This window comes from Pelecanus crispus, chromosome 8, assembly GCF_030463565.1.
Source record: "Pelecanus crispus isolate bPelCri1 chromosome 8, bPelCri1.pri, whole genome shotgun sequence".
Lineage (NCBI taxonomy): Eukaryota > Metazoa > Chordata > Aves > Pelecaniformes > Pelecanidae > Pelecanus > Pelecanus crispus.
The window spans coordinates 22,802,836-22,823,869 of record NC_134650.1 but is presented as its reverse complement, the minus strand read 5'-3'; the positions used below and the strand labels follow the sequence as shown (position 1 = coordinate 22,823,869).

The window sequence follows — 21,034 nt, the reverse complement described above, 5'->3', positions numbered from 1 at the left end:
GATCAAGCTTAGAAGGCAACCAAGCAACTATTTACACCAAGGTCAAAACCACCTCACCTCTCAGACTGCAACCAGCGGTGAAAGTTTCTTCAAACACCTAGAAGAACCATGGCTTCCCCTCTGTTTTACACAGAAATAGCACAAAGCCTCCTGGCCTCATCCTTCCATGCCCAAAGGCGTGCTTCAGCTTGCAATTGTTTCTATTTGCATGTGATAACTGGTAATTCTAGAAAATATTCTATACAGCTGCATTTAAATTTCACCTTGCAGACTTGATACAACTCATTTGTATGGGATCCACTTCGGTCCCTGGTTTCCCAGCCAGCAGCCTGGTGACTACCATAAGCAGGCACTGAGCTAGGAAACCAGAAAGCTTTGATTTTTCTCCTTGTTCTGCAAGGCAGAATAAATGAAGTACACTCTCTTCACTGTCTTCACTTGTAAAATGGGTACAGTACTCCCACTGTAAAGTACTTGAAGATCTGATGTAAGAAATGCAACATATTCTCAAAGAAGTCAAGCTAAAACATATTTCTCTTTTCATTCTCTAGATAAATACTTGATTACACTCTTCATCCTGCACTTCCCTGATGATTTTCTTTTCTACCTAATTTGCCAAATTAGTCAAAAGACTAATTTAATTATTTTAGCATATTAAACTCAGGACAAGGATACAAAACCTAAATACCACTGCAGACACACAGCAGAGCCTACAGAATATTGTACCATTATTTTTATGACTTCAAAATTACCTTCTCATAAGAGAAAAGGGTACAGATCAAGGCAGCATGGCACTCACTCACTCTATTTATTTTATTTCTCCCTTCTCACTAATTCCACTCACTGGTAGTAGCTGAAGGCATACACCCAAATCAGTGACTCATGGCACAAGACCACAGTCCAAACAGTCACTGGGTTTTCAAAGCAGTGCTGTTCAAGAATTGCAATGTTCCATCCCAGGAGTTTAATTGACTTTTCTTTGTTAAAAAAAAACAAAACAAAAAAAAAAAAAAAAACAAAACAAAAAAACCCCCCACACACACCACACAAACAAAGCACCAACAGGTGCTTCTTCAGTTCTCATACACACAGATGAAAAAAATTGAAAACAAAGAATTTACCCTTGGTCCTCCCAGCCATACCCTGTAGTCTAGCAAGGCGGCACAGATGTGAGGCACATCCTTCCCACCCATGCTTCTTCTCCAGGTTACTCTCCACAACCAGAAACACAAGGCAGAAGAATTCCCCAGGCAATTTCAGGTTCAAGATTAGCCCAACTCCTCTACATGTGTTCTGGAAATCTCCAAGTGTTTTAATTCCAACTTTTGTTTTTTATTATATATTTTAAATAAGAAAGCTTTTCCCAGGTTTTCCAAAAGAGTAATTTTACTTTAACAGCTGTTTGGGAACCTTCATTTTTTTGACCTTAATGCCAGCCTCCTAGACACATTATTTATAATAGGCTGTCTTTCTTAATACTTAACTGTTAGTCAAAAGACCAATGGAGTGCTTAATAAACACCTTAGCTGTTCAATCTTACATACTTTAAATAATGGGGTGGGTTCAAAAGGGATAAGCTTTCAAAGCAGAACTCTGCTCATCTTGCGAAGAGCCACAAACACTCTGATACAGCCCATTTCCCATCATTTTCCAGGTTCTGCAGCTACTGCTTTGTATCTTCAAAGATACATTAAAATGTGACATAGAACACATAACAGAGAGTGGAAATTCATAAATTACTTGTGTCCTATTCTATCTACAGTAGGCCTTCTAGCTCCCTAAAACAGGTATGTTCCTGAACACGTAATCCCATATCATCATATGTTCAGGATACCAATCACACAAGGAACATTCACTCGCAAGTGCTCATCTGCCTGATCATTAGATTTTTAGTTTAGTTAAACATCCTGCTGTTAACACAATTTTTAACTTAGGTTAGGTGGTCACAAGCAAAGTGCAAATGTGTGTCTGCATCAGTTTAAACACTTTTTTATTCAGAAAAGACCTGTCAGTTCAGGTTTCAGGGGGCTGGACAAAAGAGGATCATCAATGGACGGCAAAAAATTTAGACACAGCAGGATGAATGCAGGCTCCCCTCCTTCCATTTCTCCAGAGTAAATCTGGACACATACTGAAGTACCCACTCCTGACCCACAAATAAAAAATGGTATGTATCACCTTGGCTACCATCTTCTTCCTTCTGCAGAAGCACACAGAAGTACAAAACACTGGAACCGCAACAAGCTTGCAAGTGCTAGCCACTTTCTCCTGCTTTCCACTAAGGCTACATAAGGGTTATGATGGTGGCTGTGATCTCAAGCCTTCTTTCTAAAAGAGGTAACTAAGGAAATAATATTCACCCTTTGGTGTAGGTTGAGTGGGCAGTAGCAACAGATAAAAGCCTTCATTTATCTTCTCTCCCTAGGCTACATAAAGCAGTATTAGATGCAAGTTTACAGGCCCAACAATTCTCCATTTGGGTTGGGATGAGGCTCCAGTCCCTTCCACACACCCTTCCCTTAAGTTTGGAAGACCAAAGGAAGACACTTCCATTACCCTCCTCCATTTTTTTGGGTGAGAAATATTTCTATTGCATAAAAGTGTGTATCTCTCTCTCTCAGGAATTTAGCAGTCTGGGAATCTCATATTCTTTCTCCTGGGTCCAGGGCACCAATACCGGGGGGCGGAGGCTTTACTTTGTTCTCCGCTGAATAGAGGATCTCGCCTCCCCCTCCAAACCTAGTTCAAAGTGGAAACCACTCCTAGAGGTCAGGAGGCTGCAGCAAGGTAGACATCTTTCCCCCACCCTCCGCACGCACAGAGGCAGCGGCGAGCAGAGGGCCCGGCCGCCCCAGGAGGGTGCAGGCGGGGCGCCCAGCCCCCTTTTCCGGAGCCCGCCGGCAGGCGCGACGGTGCCATTACCCCCTCCCTCCCCGCGAGCCTCAGCAGAAAGCCCTTGGGCCACCCTGCCTGTGCGGGGCCGCCGGGACCCCGCCCCCGCGGCTCCGGTGCGGTCGCTGACGCCCATGGCGGCGGGGAGGCCCGGGCCGGCGCGGGGTGGAAGGGGGCGTGGTACGGCCCGCGACCCCCATGCCCGGTCGGGGCGGCGCCGAGCGCCCGGCTGGCGGCGGCGGGCCCAGCGCGGCGAGCGGGAGGGCGGGCACGGGCCACGGCCGGCGGCCGGGCCTGTCAGGAAGCGGCGGAGGGGAGGGCCGGGCCCGCCGGCGGGATCGCTCACCTCGGACACCTCGTCCTCATCGCTGCCGGAGCCGCCGCCGCCTCCGCTCCGCAGCACGGCGGCCGCCAGCTTGAAGTCGAGGGCGGCCTCGCTGGCGGCGGGCGCGCCGGGGCCTCCCGGCCCGCCGGGCCCAGCCTCCCCGAAGAGGCGCACGGCCCGCAAGCCCAGTGGGGAGGGCCCGGCCGCAGCGGGCGGCTCGGCGGCGGGCGGCACGCGGGGAGCAACCGAGTCGATCTCCTCGTCGCCGACGGGGGCGGCGGTGCCGTCCGTGAGCATCGCGCTGATCCGGAGCCGCCGCCGCTCACAGAGCCCAGCCGTCTCCGTCCCCTCACGGCACCACAGCAGCGCCACTAACTTCTCACACCCTACCCGGCCGCGGGCGCCGCACCGCCCACCCGCCGCTCCGCCCGCGCCCATTGGGCGCGCTCAGCCGACGACGGCGTGCTATTGGGCGCGGTGCCCGCCACTCCGGGTCGCGTCACGCTCTCCCAGCATGCTGCCCTGAGAGCGCACGCCGAGGCGGTTAGAACCCGTCGCCCCGCCTAGTTCCCCCGGCCTCTCTTCCTGAACTTCTCGAGAGCTGATTGGTCGTCTGGAACATCAGTCATGTACCTTGCCAGAGCTGCGGGCGCCGATGGGACGAGTGGGCCGTCGGTCAAAGTGAATCCGGGATATGCAGATTCTGATTGGACAGAAGGCACATCACTCGCAATACACGGCGTCTGGCGCCGCTCGATTGGCTCCTGCCGTGGCCTGGGCCCCCCTCCCCTTCGTACCGCTCTGAAGGTCTCCGTCAGTGCGAGGGATCGTCACACGCCCGCCTGTCCCGAGCGGCGATTGGAGCCAGGCGCTGCCTATCGAGGCGAACAGCCCGCCCCCTCCCTGCCCTCCCTCCCGTCCCGAGTGCGGGCCGCCATAGGCTGAGCGTGCCATCACTCTGCTCCCCTTGCCGTTCCGCCCGCCGTGACGACACTGGCGCGGCCACGTGGCCTCTGTCAGCGCTGCTGGCCGGGTCCGTGGGCACCTGAGGGAGGGGCACGCCGCGGGGGCACGGCGCCGTTTATTACCACACGCACCGACGGGGCGCGGGCTGGTGTGACAGGCCAAGGGGCGATGGCTTTAACCTGCCAGAGGGCAGGGTGGGGTCGGACACGGGAAGAAGCATTGTAGGGTGAGGGTGGGGGACCCTGGGACTGGCTGCCCCGAGGGGCTGTGGGTGCCCTATTCCTGGGGCTGTTCAAGGCCAGGCTGGACGGGGCCTTGAGCAACCCGACCTAGTGGGAGATCTCTCTGCCCATGGTGGGGCTTGGCCTGGCTGCTCTGTGAAGGTCCCTTCCAGACCACACTGAGGTTCCATGGTGCCTGCCTTCCGCCAGTCCCACGTATGTGGAGCTGGACAGGAGCGGACAGGCTGGCCCCAGCCCTGGCCTCCTCTGCCTCTCGCTTTGCCCTGCATCCCGGCTGTGATCCTAGTTCACGGAGACGTTGATCTCTGGTCCTTGGCGATGCATCAGTTCAGACTGGAGGGAGAAGTAAGAGGGGGACGAGACTGGCAGCGCTCCTAGCCCTTGCTCCTACCACGCCACCAGCTACAGCCTCACCAAGCAGCTCAGTCCCAGCCCAGCTTAGCCTTAGCTCAGGCCAGGCTCAGCCCCGGCACCAAAGCATCCCTGGGGACAGCTGTAAAAGAGCATAGCGCCCATGACGTCACCTACCTCCTCGCCATTGCTTTCCTCCTTCTGCTTCCTGGGCTGTTTCCCCTCTGCCTCCTTCCTGGCCATTTCTGGCAGGAGGCCATCCAGCCAGCTCAGGTCATGCAGAGAGAAGACACGCTCCAGCCCCTTCCGGATTCCAACCAGCGCCAGCAGCTGGGGCCAGGGTGAAGCACAGATCAGCATCACACAGTGCTTGGGGCTAGGGGCTAGGGGCTCCCTGTCAGGCCCCCTCTGTCCCCCTCGTAAATGCCAGGGAGGTGGCACATGACCTCTCCTCGCTTGGTCCCAAGGGATGATACTTGCACAACATCCGCAAAGCAGTGACAGCCTCACCATCCCCAACCCAGGAGGTAAAGGCTGGTGGCAAAGCCATGTTGTGGCCCTGCAGGGACCGTGTAGGCCCTTGGGGGTCTGAGGACTCACATACACCACCTGCCATGGGGTGCACCCCCACCCAGGGCAGCACCTGTGTCCCTAGCCCAAGGTGAGCGCCAGGGCTCCAGCGATGCTCAGGGCATGTATGGTGTAGCACCCAGTCCGGCACCAAAGCAGTGCTGCCCGATTAAAATGGATGTCATACCATCACTGGGAAAATAATAGCGGCCATGGTGGACTTGAGGACCCAGAGCAAGGCTAGGCACAGCAGCTGGATGATGGTGAAGAGGTGCACCCGGCGCAGGGGCACGTGGCGGAGGTAGGCGAGGTCTGGCTGGTGCTTGGCTGGCATCAGGAGCAGCCGCACGCGGTCTGTGAGCTGTAGCGAGAGGACAGCCTGTGGGTCACACACCAGCTTTCAGGCAGCTCTTACCCACCTCCCTATTGGGACAAGGGCTGGCAGGATGGGTTTTCGCTATTGTTTTTGCAGTTTAGCCCTCCTGCTGTCTGCACTGGCCGCCAGGGTGATGCCTGGGCAGGTGAGTTTGTCTGCAAGACCAGCAGTCCTGGTACCACCAGGGGTCCTGGTACCGCTATCACCCCAGGCCAGGGGAGTGCTTTCCAGGTAGACATCTAGAAAGGACTCAAGCTGTTCTTAAATGGTTGAGAGATAACAACCCCTTGATTCCCCTCCCTGCATGCAGGAGACTGCTGCTGCCTTTTCCAGACCACAACCCCTGATTCCCCAAGCAGAGGGAAGGAGGGAGGGGGTTTCCCAGCCTGTCATCCAGAGCAGGGTAATTGCAAGGAAAATATACTGTTTAGAGGAAAAAATGGGTAGATATTTCTAGAGTGGGGATTTTTTTTCCCCTCTGTGGGCTTCTCAGGAAAGAAACAGAGCTGGCACATCAGTGGCAATGACAGGACCAAAGGATCAGCAGGTCCCAGCTCTGCCTGCAGCTCCCAGGTAGGGATGTCCCTGCAGCTTTGAGAGCCAGTCTGGGTTATCCACTGGTCCCTCCACTTCTCCCAAACCACCTGATCCATCAGTGTAGAAGCTGCTCATGCTCCTCAGCATCCCAGACACCTCCCTTTCCATTTCCTCTGCCCCAGAAAGGTCCCTCTGTCCCTCCTTGTCCTGGGCCTGGCGGGGGACAGACCCATGCCAAGCTGCACATCACACAGAGCTAAAATCCAGGCTCTGCTGTGTAGTGAGGGCTGGTACCAAGCAAACCCCGTCATCCCCAAAACAGCCCCTACCAGCATCCCCGGCCCAGTCCCCGCTCACCTGGATGCTGTTCAGTGCTGCCACCCCCATGTGCAGAAAGACCCCATACAGCACCGGCATCGGGATGTGCTGCAAAACAGTGGGGCAAGGGGTCAGCAAGGTATGATTCCTTGAGGGGGCTGCGCTCACTGAGTGTGCACACGTGGCTGCAGCATTTGCTTCCTTCATTTCCAACAGCTCAGTTTAATTTCATGGCTTTTTGCTTATCTTATGTCTTTGAGAGCTTTAAAGCCCAGACGTGCTCCCATCTACCCTGTTCGTGCAGGGACATTGCAGTCTTCAGAGAGGGGAAACATGCACTGAGTTCCTTGCCCTGTTTTCCAGCACATGGTGGGAGCAATCCAGGCTGGAGATGGAGCATACAACCCAAGCTACTTGGAGCTATGGCTTATGGTTCAGGATCTATAAATGCTGGGGGGAGTCCTGCCTCCCTAGCACACCACTTTCCTTTTTACCTCCTCCTCTGCAACCGTAAACTGGCTCCTGCCCTCTGTGTTGCTCAGCTTGGTTTGTTTTTCTCCCAAGCCCGGGCAGGCAAGGAGGGAGATGGGCATCACTTGCTGCTCCCCATGGATTCTCCCAGGAACACAGGGACTGCCTGGGGCTGGGTGGGCTTCCTCAGCATCACACAAGGGCTGTTTGAAAGGAAGCATTCTCCACATGTCCGAGGCAGGAGGTAACCGCTAGTCCTGGGGCTGCTGCAAGTGTGGCAGGGGGGATTATAGGGGGAGGTGAGTCCTTGCTTGAAGGACCAAGTCAGACTCATCCTGGGGCTGGGGATGCAAGAAGAGTTGCCCTGTGTGGGGCTTCCAAAGCCCACAGACACCCCTTACTGCCCTGTATCTTGCCACCCACCGCAAAGGCAGAGGGAGGACCAGGCAGGCTTGGTCTCCGGTTTCTCCACCACAAAGTCACAGAAGGGTTTGGGTTGGAAGCAACCTTCACAGACCATCCAGTCCAACTCCCCACCGTGGGCAGGGACATCTTCACTAGATCAGGTTGCTCAGAGCCCTGTCCAACCCAACCTTGAACACTTCCGATGATGGGGCATCCACAACTTCCCTGGGCAACCTGTCCCAGTGTCTCACCATCCTGATTGTAAAACATTTCTTCCTTATGTCCAATCTAACCCTACCTTCCTGCAGTCTAAAACCCTTGTCCTGTCACTACAGGCCCTGGTAAAAAGTCTCTCTCCATCTTTCTTATAAGCCCCGTTTACATACTGAAATGCCTCAGTACGGTCTCCCTGGAGCCTTCTCTTCTCCAGGCTGAACATCCCTGACTCTCTCAGCCTCTCTTCATAGCAGAGCTGTCCCAGTACTCGGACCATTTTGGTGGCCTTCTCTGGACCTGCTCTCACAGGTCCATGTCTGTCTTGTGCTGGGGACCGCAGAGCTGGGCACAGTGCTCCAGGGGTGTCTCAGGAGAGCAGAGCAGAGGGGGACAATCCCCTCCCTGGCCCTGCTGGCCACGCTGCCAGTGATGTAGCCCAGGTGACGCTTGGCTTTCTGGGCTGCAAGTGCACAGTGCCAGCTCATGTTCCATTTGTCACCCACCAGTACCCCCAAATCCTTCGCAGGGCTGCTCTCAATCTGTTCATCCCCTAGTCTGTATTGATACTGTATAAATACTTGTGGGTTGCACCCACTCAGCTGCAGGACCTTGCACCTGGCCTTGTTGAACCTCATGAGGTTCACATGGGCCCATGTCTTCCAAGGTCCCTCTGGATGGCATCCCAGCACTCAGACATGTCAACTGCATGACTCAGCTTGGTGTCATCTGCAAATGTGCAAAGGGTTCACTTGATCCCACTGTCTATGTCGTTGATGAAGATATTAAATCGTCTGGATCCCAGTAGGGACCCTTAAGGGACACCACTTGTTACTGGTTTCCACTTCCTCCCTGCCCCCACATAATCCAGATGTGGTCAGGATATGCTGGGGGAGGCTCTGCCTAATGTGGCAGCAGTGGCAGGTGAGAGCCAACACCAGCCAGGCTCAGCCCCTTATGTGGCAGTGTAGAGGGTAGTGGTAGGGTGTGTTTGGGGACTGCAGGGGACCCTGATGCCCACAGGGAGGCCAGCTGACACAGGGAAACAGTGTGCTGGTGTGCTGGCTGACCTGTGGCACTCAAGCCAAACCCTTTGCCCAGCACCTTCCCATGCAGCGCACAGCTCCCTACCTGCCAGCCAGGCTTCCTGTGATAGATAGATGGGACGAGGGATGGCAGGGTTAGGAATCCCTCAGCCTTGCAGGATACAGCCATGCCCCTGCCTTGTTAAAGAGGACAAACCCAGCAGCCAGGCTCCCTACCTTGAGAATGGGTGCCATGAAGACAGAGACCCCCGTCAGGATGAAGACAGACAGGCCGGTCAGCCTCTGCTCCCTGTGGGCAGCAGCACAGGTATCATGGGCGCTCCAGGGTCCTTCAGGAGCCTGCAGCCCCCACCTGCCCTCCTGGCCCCCAGGATCTCAGCTCTTTTCAGTTTTGATGGCCATGGGGACCGGTAGCATCCTTGGAGAGACACAAGCAGCCCCAAAGCCAGGTCTGCTGGCCAGTGTGGGCACGTCCCTGTCCCTGTCTCCACAGCCATGGGCATGGGATCCCTGCGAGTGGGGTCCAGGCTTGTTGCATACCTGATGCCCAGGAACTCGGGGTGCTCGCCAGGGGCCGAGGTTGCGCTCTCCTTCCTCAGGCTCTCCATGTGCGCCAGGGAGATGACGGTGGCCGAGACGTACCAGGGGAGGCCAGTGGCAGAGGTGATGACCATCAGGAGGGAGACACAGAGGAGGTCCAGGTGAAATCCTGCTCCTTTCTGCAATGGGAAAGACAGCAGGGCTGGGGGCGAGCTGTCTCTGCAGCAGCATCAGAGGGACAGCAGTGGGGTCTACCCACCTTGCCGGCTGGTTTGGGGTGCCACTCTCCCCATGGGGTCCAGCCAGGACCTGGGTCCTCCCCGTTGGCTGGGTCCTGCCCACCCCCTGTCCCCTGCTCACCTGCAGCTTGTACTCCCTGCGGTTTAGGATGACAGCTGTGATCTGCTGGTCCATGAAAATGAGGATGGTGACGAAGACAGCAGGCACTGCAGACAGCAGGCAGACCCACCACGGGTTGGCTCCGAAGGGGAAGACAACCCAGCCCCGCGCTGGGTTCGTGGGCTGTGGAGACCAGAAGAGTCACAGCAGCTGCCACCCACCTGTGGGGTCTGTGGTGCAGCTGGGTGATGGGACCAGCCCCAGGTGTCCCTGCTGGCACCCAGGGATGCTCCAGCTGGGGACAGGAAGAGTATTCTCTCTCATCCTGGTGATGCTCCTGGGCAGTGTGACCCATCAGCCCCTTATTGAGGACACCCCAGCTGTGGCAGAGCAGGGGGTTGCTCCTGGGCACCACAAGCCAGGAGCCGGGCACATGCTCCTGGGAGCAGGTGGAAGAGGTGGCATTGGGCACTGATGATGGCAAGCCCAAGGGGGTGGCAGGAAGCATGGGCTGCTCTGAGCTGCTGCCTGCACTGCCCCACACCCAGGGCAGGGAGCCCAAGCTTGGACTTGAGCTTGTGGCTCTCACTCCAGTGTGAGCTGTACCATCATGTAGTTAGTCCAGGATTGAGCCAGGTTATTTACAGAGCGTGGGATCGGCTGCAGTTCAACCCCTTCTTGTTTGCTGGGGTGCAGCCCGCATCGCTATAGGGCTGGACCCGGAGAAGGGAAGGACAGCAGCAGCATGGTGGGATGGCCACTGTGGGGGGCACAGACCCACTCCCGAACATCGCCATGCCCACCCCGCTGGCACCTTCAGCTCGCTTGGGATGAGGAGCTTGGGGGTCTCCAGGCCAAGAGTGGCATCAATGGCGCAGGAGGTTAGGGTGGCCAGGATGATGGCAAAGTCACTCACCAGCTTCCGCACCTGCAGATGGAGAGGATTTGGCTTGGGCTGGCTGGGGTTGGGGGTTGCCCCAGGACCACCCCTGGGTTGCAGCAGCCAGAGCCATCCCCACACCGCTGGGACAGGTGGCCATGCCACCAGGGTGGCCGAAGGATGCTCACCCCTGCAGGGAAGTAGCGGCTGCTCCTGAAGCGTTTGAGTGCAGTGCAGGAGAGGAAGGTGCCCCCGAAGAGCAGGAAGGAGATGAGGGTGACATCAGGCACATACTGGCAGCTGGTCCCCAGCAGGTGCCCGCCTTGACCGAGGCACTGGGTCCTGCTCAGCCTGGCCAGGGTGGCGGAAGGCTGTGGGGACAGGACAGGCAGCAAGGAGGGGTCACACATGGACACCTTGGGCCCACCCCAGCCCCTCGCCCACCTGCCCGGAAGGAGGGGCTGTACCTGCTGGGGGGCCAGGGGTGAGGGCTGCTTTGTGTCATTCCTTGCGGAGCTGTGACCTGCAAGGGGATGGGGGGGTCAGGGTACCAGCACCACGGGGATGCTCTATCAGGGATGACTGGGGCTGCTCTGCCATCGGGGCCGCTCCCCAGGCTCTCCCCAAGGGCTCAGGGTGCTGGATGGGGTGTCATGGGACCCCTTAGGACCCAGCACCAGCTGGTACCCAGGGAGCACCAAGGGGGGATGCCCCTGCAAAGGTCTTGGCTGATGCACCAGCCACTCAGAGGCACCATCAGCTCCAGGCTGTGCCCAACAATGATGCTTTTGGTACTCGGTGCGGGTCCTGTTTGCAGGATCAGTGTGGACACATCTTCAGGCCCCAGGAAACACCCTCTGATGAGGTGACCAGGCTAGAAACAGTAGTGCAAACCCACCCAGGTACCCATGTCCAGCCCCTGGCATCCCTCATCGCAGAGCCATGGGAGCGGGACCAAGGCTCTCCTTGCTCCCAGCGTTGCCCTGCCTAAGTGCCTGGTCAGTGCCAGGAGGCAGGGACAGATGGACAGACAGCCTGGAGGGGAGTGAAGGAAGGTGCCAATGTCGTCAGGCAGGTGAGGATGGGATTAAGCAGCCTCCTCCTCCTCCAGCACCTTCCCCCTTCTAGCCAGGCAGCAGGGTCCCAGTGGGGTTCCAGGGTAGCAGTCCCCTGCTCCCCACCAGCCCCACAGCTGCTTGGGCTCACTGGGGCTGGACAAGTTGCAGACACAGCTGTAGGAGGTGATGTTGTCCAGACGGTACTGCCAGTTAATAGGGAAGGCATCCGCCAGGCTCAGCATCTTCTTCAGGGAGTCAGAGATGAATATCAAGCTGATGAGGGCGCAGAAGCCTTCCTCGGTGAAGCGGGTGAAGTACTGCACCAGGTGACTGGCCTCAGTGGCCACCAAGACCATGCCAAAAAAGGCCACCCAGAGCCCAATCCAGAGGCGAAACTCCAGGTAGTCCAGGCTGTGGTCCCTGGTGGGAAAGTTGACCCAAAGCCTCAACAACACCACCCACCTGGCATGATGGTGGCCTGTGCCCTGCCCAGGGGACACTGGCCTAAGGAACCATCCCTGGCAGGGTACTTACTGGCTGAAGGAGAAGAGGAGGCGCTCGAAGACCAGCATGGGGCCAGTGCTGCTCAGTATGGTCAGGGGCTGGCCGGAAAAGAGGCAGAAGGTGGAACCGGCAAAGGCAGTGCCCAGGAAGCTCTCCAGCACCCCCTGAAATGTAGGGGAGTGGTGCCAGGTGCCAGGCATTTGGTGGGGATGGGGGTACTGGGCCTGTGCCCCCCAGTGGCACAGCTGAGGCAGCTGCCTGCACCTCCCTGCACACTGCAAGGTGCAGGATCAGTGCTTGGGGACCACAGATGCTGGGGAAGGACACAGGATTTGGGTGATGCTCAGGATGCCCCAGAGGCACCACTGGCTCCCCGGGCACCAGTGGGAGGTGGGCACCCGGGAGACCCATGGGCTGGGCCAAGTGGTGTTGGTGTGGGGCACCCTGCAGCTGCACCGACCTGCATGTTGGCGGTCGCGTCCCCCAGCATGCCCCCAAAGGTGATGGCATTGGTGACTGTTGCCAGGTAGATGTAGAGCACTGCTGAGAGGCACTGGGGGTGCAGGGCATCGGAGAAGTCACTTCCATACCATGGTGCCTTCCTCCGGATGTCTTGCAGCAGCCCCCCAAAAATCCTGGGGCAGCAGAGGGAGACCTCAGAGCAACCACCCCAGCCAGCCATCACCCCCTAAGAGAGCTGCAAGGCAGGTGACAGTCCCTTCCCCGGGAGACACCAGTCCAGAGTGGTTTGGATGTGGTGGCCCCATGTGCTGGGGAGAGCCAGCAGCCTGTCCCAAATTCAGCATCCTGCTGCACCTCCTACCACCCTTGTCCTTCCAGGAACCCACCTGCCTGTCCTCTCCAGCTCCTCCCCGGAGCACATGTGCCCCAGGCCAGCTCTGTTGCCAGCTGCTGCCATGTCGCCATTGCTGTGGGACTGCTGATCCAGTGGGTGCATGGTGGTCCTGTGGCAGACCAGAGCCCGAGACAACAGGCTTCAGGTTGGAGCCCTCAGGACCCAGCTGCATCTAGGGGATGCTATGAGGGGACAGAGAGGATGGAGAGGGGACGGGGTGCAAGCAGTTGCTGGGGGGACGTCAGGTATCCCCTGATAATGAGAAGGAAGAGAAAGATCAGGAGGATAAGGAAAGATGGGGGCGTGGGACTAGATGATCTTCGAAGGTCCCTTCCAACCCAACCATATCTCCTTGAGCAAGCCCTGGAGCCAGCCCTATCAGGACTGGTTTTGGTGGAGAAGCTGGGCAGAGCTGGAGGTGTCCTGTTTGGAGGATATTTCACATTCAAATGCTGAAACCTGGCGTTCCCAACAGCTCCTGCCTGAAGGGCACACAGGGTGGTTTTGCCATCCCCTGCTAAGTGGGATACCAGGACTAACAGCAGCAGGGACCACAGCTGTGGTCACTGGCTGAAGCTGTGGAGGCGCTTGGCTGGGCGGACCTCACTGGCAAGGGTTGGCTCCTGGGTGGCTTCATCCCCATGGAGGTGGAGATTTCAATGTCACAGGCAGAGGTGTCCACCTGGGACCCTGCAGAGGGGCTGGCAGAGGCTGCGGGTACCCTCACTCCAGCCTACCTCCTGTGCGGAGACGGCAGACAGCTCGGTGGAGGAATGCGGGCACTGGGGTCCCATTTCCTGGGAGGAAGCACAGTCAGCTCATCTAGGAATGCTTCCATCCCTGTGATGAGGTCCTCTCGGTGCTCAGCCTGCCAGGCAACCCTTTGGAAGAGCTGCAGGAAAATGCTGTGGTTTAGCCACCACATCCCTGTGTTCAGCCACTTGGAGCCTTCCTCCCAGCCTGCAGCCATCACTGAGAAAGGCACGCATCCACTTCAGTGGAACGGGTGCCCCTACATCCTACAGATCCACCCCAAACCTTTATTTTCTTTTTCTGGGCAAGGGAGACCACTAGCTTGCCCCATCCTCTGCCTCCCCTGCTGCAACCTGCAGAGGAGAGGACCCCCGGTGTCCTCAGCCTAGGCGTCATCCCAGGCCCATCCCACCCATGGGTGCTGCACCAGGCTCACCTCATCTGTCAGCAGCGTGGCCATGGCCCTGCCAACCTCGTGGTAGGCTTTCACTTTGTCTCGGGGACCCAGCAGAATGAAGAGGAACCTGCGGGTGAGACAGCACATCTCCTGAGCAGCCCTCTCCTTGCCAGTGGATGCTTCTCCTGGAGGAGACCATGGTGCTGCGGGGTTGCTGGGGACGGCATCTGGGAAGGCTTGGGTGGCTGCTGCTATCCTAAGGGGTGACCACCCTAAGCAAGGGGGTCGGGGGCAGAAAACAAGACGAGTGTCTGCTGCCCACTGCATGGAAACCCCACAGGAGACCGTGGGGCACCAGGACCCCGGCTGGATCACAGGGTCTGCAGAAACCCGGGCTTGGGCGGACAGAGGTCTTTGGGGCAGAAGAGGAGACATTCTCAACTGGGGAAGTCTGTGGGGTCATGTTCTCAGCTGGGGGTGTCTGTGGGGTCAGGCTCTGGGATTGGGATGTTTGTGGGGTTGAGCTCTGGGATGGGGCTGTCTGTGGGGTCAAGGTCTTGACTGGGACTGTCTGTGGGGTCATGCTCATGGGAATATTGCTCACCAGCAGGATGCAGGAATGTTAGCTTCAGGAAAGAGATCTTGCTAGCTACACAGGCAGCAGGTTTGGTAGGACTATGGGGACACGGGAGGAGACCGGAAAGAGGGCTTAGAGTCCTTGAAGAAATATGGCTAAAATCCCACACCTCAGAGGGTGCTGCAAAATAATAAAGTCTCCAGAGGGACAGCCCATCCAAATATTTAACCAATCCCTCCACTCCTTTCCAAAACTGGAAAAATGGTTACAGTCCTGGTACCCTGAGGCTGCAGAGCAGTTCCAGTGGTCGTACCCTGAGCAAACCTTTAGAGATGGGGTAGGGAAACTCCTCCAAGAGCACAGGCGGGGCTGAAGGTGGCTTGACAGAACCTGCTGCAGCCCTGACATGGAGCATCAGTGTGGGAGGCCTCCCGGAGCCTGCTCCGAGGGTTCGGGAGGTGACAGTAGCCACCTGGGATTGGTTTCACCCAGGCATCTTCATCAAGGCAATGGGAAAACCTTAAGATCCTAGAGATGGACCTGGGTGGGAGATAGCCCTGAGACAGTGGCTGCACCCGTGGGACAGCCTGGGGCGGCTGGCAGAGGGGATGGCACTATGGGCAAAGGGATGGATAGGGACAATTGCTTCTTCTCCTCCTGTTTGGGGGAGGAAAATACAGGGTAAGGGGTTGTTGTGAGCCCCTCAAGGCCTGCAGGGGCTCCCCAGGGACCTGCCACCCCATCTCCCACCAAGGAAAGAGCAGGAGGTGGATGGATATCCTGCTCCACCCAGCTCCTGGAGGACGGGTGCTCTGGGCAGAGTGACCAGGAGGTGGCAATGTCCCTCCTGATCCCTGCCTGCTTCCTCCGCATGCTCCCTAAGGAAGTCAAGGGGCACACTGACCATTTTGCCTTACTGCTTCAGATGATGCATTCCTCAGCCATGGAGAAACACCTCCTGCCCTGCTCCTTTCCCTGTATACCAACAGTGCTGCAAGAGGCACCCAACCACTCAGGAGACCATCGTGGGCAGTGGGAGGGCAAGAGGCTCCTGCAAACCTGCGCCCCTTCCCAGCTATGAGCCCCCATGCTCCTGGTCAGTAAGTGGAGAGCATCCAGACCCTCCTAAGGAGGAGAGTGAATGCAGAGCCCAGGTGGGGATAACCCAGGGGATGTCCCTCCCAGGCTGCCCAACAGATGCTCCACTCTCAGCCCGTCCCGGGATGCGCCTAAGGAGCTGGGAAAAGCAGGAGAGGAAGCAGTGAGCCAGGGCTCTGGGACTGCACATGGCATTGGGTGCTGTACCCTTTGCTTTTGCCAAGCAAAGCCTTGTCCTGTGTGGGAGGGAGCAGGGAGACAGGGACAAAGCAGGGCGCAGGGCCATCAGCTGTGCTCTGTTTACCTGCTGGGAAGAGCAACTTCGGCCAGTGAGCCGAGGGCTACCCCTCGCCTGAGGCGGATGAAGGTGGTGAAGGGCTTCTCCAGGAATTCAACTTCACCAACAGCAACATGGGCTGCTTCAGCCCCCGGTGGGACCTTTTTCTTAAATGGGTTTCTCAACTGAAAGGAAAGGCATGCAGCAGCTGGGCACTCGGGATGCAGCAGCTGCTCTCAGCCCAGCTCTGTCCTGACTTACCTGCTCATTGAGAGGCGTTTCAGAGAGCTGGGCTCTGGGCTCAGACCAGCTTTTGGCCTTCCCTGCAAAGAAAGGGAGCAAGCCGCAAAATACATCTGGAAGCAAACAGCCAGCATGGGCATTGCCCCAGGCTGGTGGCAGCAGAGGGATGCCCGGTAGGACAGCCATGTCACCACCCATGGCCAGGTGCCATGCCTACCTCGGCAGGGAGAGAGGCCAAGCTTGGCGAGGGGCCGCAGCAGGGATTTGGTGGGCTGGTGCCGTGGCTGGGAGAGCAGGAGGGCTGCCAGGCGCTCCCTCAGCTCAGGCTGCAGCTCTGCTTCCTCGGGCTGCCTGGAAAGTGCCTTGTCTGCAACAAGTGTGGGGACAGCCCTGAGTCCCCCTGGTTTGCTGCCCAGTAGGGGCCTGCCCAGGGAAAAGCCCACTTTGCTGGAGCAGCAGTCAGCCACCCCAGGTACCCAGCTATCATGCATCAGTGTTTTTATATAGGGACCTCTGTGTGGCCTGGTCCCTCTAGTGATCAGCCTGTCCCAGGAGGTGACCTTTGCATTCCCCACGTACCGATTATTTCCTTGAAACTGAGGGCATCCAGATCCAGGAGCATCGTCCCCTTCTGCAGGTACATCCTCAGCTGGAAGAGGCTGTGCAGGGGGAGGGCTGGGACATGGGGTGCACTCCAGCGCTCCCCGCCATCCTCCACCTTCTCCTCAAACTTTATCCACCTGCTCGGGGAGATGTGTGGTGTCAGCGGCAGGGTAGTCCTGTGCCGTGTGCCAGGCAGCAGGAGCTGGAGCTTGGGTCCATCTCTGAGCTTTGCATGGCGCTGGCACAGGCAGGGAGGGGTTTGGGGGACTCAGAGAGGGCTGCAGTGGGCTCACAAAGCAGGGGCAGATGGACAGCCTCAGCAGTCACATCCCCATTCCTGCTGACCCACACCTTGCTCTGATCTCCTGATCAGGGGGATTTCATCAGTCATGGGATAACAGAAGGATCTTCACAGACCATCCAGTCCAACTCCCCACCGTGGGCAGGGACATCTTCACTAGATCAGGTTGCTCAGAGCCCTGTCCAACCCAACCTTGAACACTTCCGATGATGGGGCATCCACAACTTCCCTGGGCAACCTGTCCCAGTGTCTCACCATCCTGATTGTAAAACATTTCTTCCTTATGTCCAATCTAACCCTACCTTCCTGCAGTCTAAAACCCTTGTCCTGTCACTACAGGCCCTGGTAAAAAGTCTCTCTCCATCTTTCTTATAAGCCCCGTTTACATACTGAAATGCCTCAGTACGGTCTCCCTGGAGCCTTCTCTTCTCCAGGCTGAACATCCCTGACTCTCTCAGCCTCTCTTCATAGCAGAGCTGTCCCAGTACTCGGACCATTTTGGTGGCCTTCTCTGGACCTGCTCTCACAGGTCCATGTCTGTCTTGTGCTGGGGACCGCAGAGCTGGGCACAGTGCTCCAGGGGTGTCTCAGGAGAGCAGAGCAGAGGGGGACAATCCCCTCCCTGGCCCTGCTGGCCACGCTGCCAGTGATGTAGCCCAGGTGACGCTTGGCTTTCTGGGCTGCAAGTGCACAGTGCCAGCTCATGTCCCATTTGTCACCCACCAGTACCCCCAAATCCTTCGCAGGGCTGCTACCAACCCACCTGCCCCTAGGCTGTGCTGGGACTGCTGGTTGCCCAGCTATAAGCAGCGCTTGTTGGAGTCAAAGCAGAAGTGTCTTGAGCTGTTTTCTACACTCAGGCCATGCTAAATATTTTAATGCCAGGTGCAGACAGAGCTTCCCTTTGTCCCCGTGGGTGGCCACACCGCTGCAGGGTGGCTCAGCATGCTGCACGGGGAGAGCGTGCCCCGGAAGAACAGGCTCCTGCCAATGGGCAGCCATGCAAGGGAGAAGAGGGCTGGGTGCTGGGGAGAGCCATCACAGCCACAGCCCAGTGGCTTTGCCCCCCCCTAGACCCTCCGACCAACCCCCGGGGCAGACCCATTGCTGCCCCCAGACCGGCACGTCCCTGTGCCCCTGCTGAGCTGTGGAGGGGCAGTGTGGGTCATGGGGACATCCCAGCCATACTTCTGCCGCACACCAGCACCCAGCTGGCCCCAGCTCCCCTCTATTGGGCCCCTTCGACCCCAGCCAAGCCTGCCCTGACCTACCCTTCCAGTCACCTCCTAAGACGTGCCAGGCAGCCAGATCTGGGGAATGTCAAAGCACCGTCCTAGGCCCAGCGCAGCCACTGGAGCCTTGGAGAGGCAGCAAAGGCAGGAGCAGAAGCAAGGGCGCTGTGCCCATGCAGGGTCACCGCCTGTGCCCTGCCTGACACCCCGCCCACTGCCATGAAACGAGACACCCTAAGCCAGGCAGAAACAGTGCAGGTGCTGGCGGTGGCAGAGGGCAGGAAGCAGCCCTGCTTTGGGGCTGAGGTTGAGGAACCACCAGCCTTGGGAGATGCTGTTGGGCTCCATCAGAGCCAGACTTTTGAAGGCTGGGCTTCCCAAAGCATCACCAGGCAGCTTGGTGATTGCAGGCATGCCTACCTGGCTGTCTCTCTCCACTCCAGTCCTGTCGGGGTGCTGAGGAGCTGGTTGAGCTGGATGAAGAGCAGTGGGCAGGTGGCACCCCCTCTTTCCTCCTGCTGCAGGGCAGCACCAGCTTGCTCGGCCGCTGGGGCCATGCTGCAGGGGAAGATACTGCAGCCAAAAGCCTGGTAGGGAGCTTCGGGGTTGGTCCCCTCTGGTCTGGGCTGTGAGTGGGTGTCTGCTGCCCAGAGAACAACGCCGAGCGCCCAGGGCATGTGGGCTCACTTGGCCACCAGCACCGGCAGCTACAGGTGTGGGCTCCCGTCTGGAGCTGCCAGCACTCACAGGATGCCACTCATCCCACACCTTATAAAAGCTGTGAACCAGTTTAAACTGGTCACAAACCAACACAAGGGAGCTGAGCCCAAAACAATGATCTCAAAACACCAGGACTAGCCCCGTGGGTTGTGTGGCTGATTCCTGTCACCGCCAGCCGCCCACCTGGGCCAGAGACCAGGGGACACCCCTGCCGCCTTCTAGTGACCCACGGGGACAAAGCTGCACTGGTGGTCTCGGGGAATATCAGCATGTCCCCAAGCCCTCCCGCACCACACAAGGTTTTGGTGAGGGGATGGCAAGGCCAACCCTGGATAGATGGTGGCAGCATTAGTGCCTGTGCCAGGGTGCCTGTGCCCACGGCAGGAGGGGTGGCAGAGGGGTGGCACAGCTCCATGGCAGCTCTTCCCAGGGAAGGGGATGTAGGGGTGTGTGCTGGGGAAGGATGTGTCACTGTTGCGGAAATCCAGAGTGGGGCAAGAGGGGGCTGCCAGTGGCAGGTCTCACGGCAAGGGCCAGGAGCACGTCAGGGCTGTGGCCATCCTGGTGTGTGGAGGGTGTCCACATGGGCTGTTGCAGGAGAGCGGATGTTGCAGCATGTGCGGGGAGGAAGGATGTGGGCACAGCCGCACCACCCTGCTGGGCACAGGGAGATGGCACAGCCAGCATGGTGCTGCCAGTGGAGAGCAGAGCCTGCAGCATGCCCGCCACCGCCGTCACCAGGCTTGGCTCCATGCAAGCAAACAGCCAGGTTGTGTGCAGTGCAAACACAGCAGCAGGCAATACAAACACCCAGCCAGCTCAGGCGGGTTGTGCCGGAACCTACTGGCCCCAGGCAGGATTCAGTCCCAGGATCAGCCCTGTGAGGGGCCAGGTGCCACCACTGCTGAGGTCACATTTTGGGGGAGTGCGGGTAGGTGTGTGCTGGTCCATGGGGTGCTGGTAACTGCCTTGCAGTGGATGGGCTGGGACCTGTGGCTGAGGAGCTGCTCGTGCTAGATCTGGCCATGGGGGAAGTGAGGGGGGGCACCCGTCCCCATCAACCCCACTATCCTGAAGTACAATGAAACCTTGCCCGTGCCTGTCCTCTGCCCCATAGCTGACTGCTGGGGCTTCTTCCAGCGCCACAACCAGCTTCACTCCAGCACCAGCAGCTGCCCAATGGGGCCAGCCTCATCCTGCACCCCTTTAATGCAGGCAGGAGGGGTTAAGGCCCTGCAGCATGGGGGGGGCGAAGCCATGCCAGGGCACCCTGGGTGCCAAGGCATACCCCAGCTGCGCAGCACCGGGTTTGGCTTAGGTCACCCCTAGTTCCTTGGAGACCCCCAGCTCCTACAGGAGAGGTGTGGGGTGGAGACAGTGTGGTGGCAGGCGGGGGGAAGCCTGGGGAGGGGTCAGGGCTGAGGCTGGGGGCTGGGGTCAATGCCCGGATCCTGCTTTGCTGTGGTGTGATTCCCCTGCCGATGCAGGAGAGAGGGAGACTGCCCCTAGCAGGTGGGACTGCATGCTGGGAGCACACGGTGTATGGGGGCCACACAGCTTGGAGGGTTGCATGACATAGCGGGGGGTCACAGGGCATGAGGGACGTTGCACAGTGTAGGGGGGGAAACAGGGTCTGGGGGATCACACAGTGTGATGAGGGTCATGCAGAGTGATGTGGGTTCACACATCATGATGGGGATTCACACAGCATGGTGGGGGTCCATGGCGTGGGGGGGGTCACCTGGGGGCGGTCACATTGCATTGGAAATCAACAACTTGGGGGAAGTCGCATGGCATGGGGAGGGGTCATAGTGTGTGTGGGGGTCAGGTGGAGAGTCACATGGCATTGAGGTCACATGGTGGGGGGCTCACGTGGTGTGGGGGGATTGCATGGCATAGCAGGGGGTCACACAGCGTGGGGGGCATCAGACAGTGCTGCAGGGG

The 21,034-nt window shown here is 58.2% G+C and overlaps 2 protein-coding genes across 2 annotated transcripts in view; both read right to left on the bottom strand.

The window, feature by feature from the left end:
• The window catches only part of ANKHD1 (ankyrin repeat and KH domain containing 1), a 117,697-nt gene extending 114,183 nt beyond the window's left edge, over window positions 1–3,514 (bottom strand). Inside the window, exon 1 of the mRNA XM_075715769.1 lies at window positions 3,239–3,514. Coding sequence (XP_075571884.1) covers window positions 3,239–3,514 — 276 coding nt within the window. The remainder of the gene's footprint in view (window positions 1–3,238) is intronic.
• A 1,355-nt stretch (window positions 3,515–4,869) lies between these two features.
• SLC4A9 (solute carrier family 4 member 9) lies at window positions 4,870–19,047 on the bottom strand. Its single transcript, XM_075715701.1, has 20 exons — window positions 18,791–19,047; window positions 16,814–16,974; window positions 16,452–16,601; window positions 16,253–16,314; window positions 16,019–16,176; window positions 14,079–14,166; window positions 13,627–13,781; window positions 12,882–12,998; window positions 12,494–12,668; window positions 12,064–12,197; window positions 11,678–11,949; window positions 10,939–10,994; window positions 10,660–10,842; window positions 10,406–10,519; window positions 9,613–9,774; window positions 9,253–9,431; window positions 8,929–9,001; window positions 6,617–6,685; window positions 5,534–5,707; window positions 4,870–5,106 (listed from the first exon to the last, which is right to left on the bottom strand). The coding sequence occupies exons 1-20, from the start codon at window positions 19,045–19,047 to the stop codon at window positions 4,870–4,872; spliced, it is 2,976 nt and encodes a 991-aa protein (XP_075571816.1).
• Between the last annotated feature and the right edge of the window lie 1,987 nt (window positions 19,048–21,034).

Excerpts from the sequence above, each read along its gene's own strand:
- SLC4A9 (XM_075715701.1), bottom strand. The coding sequence starts at position 19,047 with ATGCCCTGGGCGCTCGGCGTTGTTCTCTGGGCAGCAGACACCCACTCA. Across the intron at positions 9,002-9,252 it reads CCCGAGTTCCTGGGCATCAG|GGAGCAGAGGCTGACCGGCC; the intron begins GTATGCAACAAG and ends TGCTGCCCACAG. Across the intron at positions 5,107-5,533 it reads CTATTATTTTCCCAGTGATG|CTGCTGGCGCTGGTTGGAAT; the intron begins GTATGACATCCA and ends CCCTGGCCCCAG.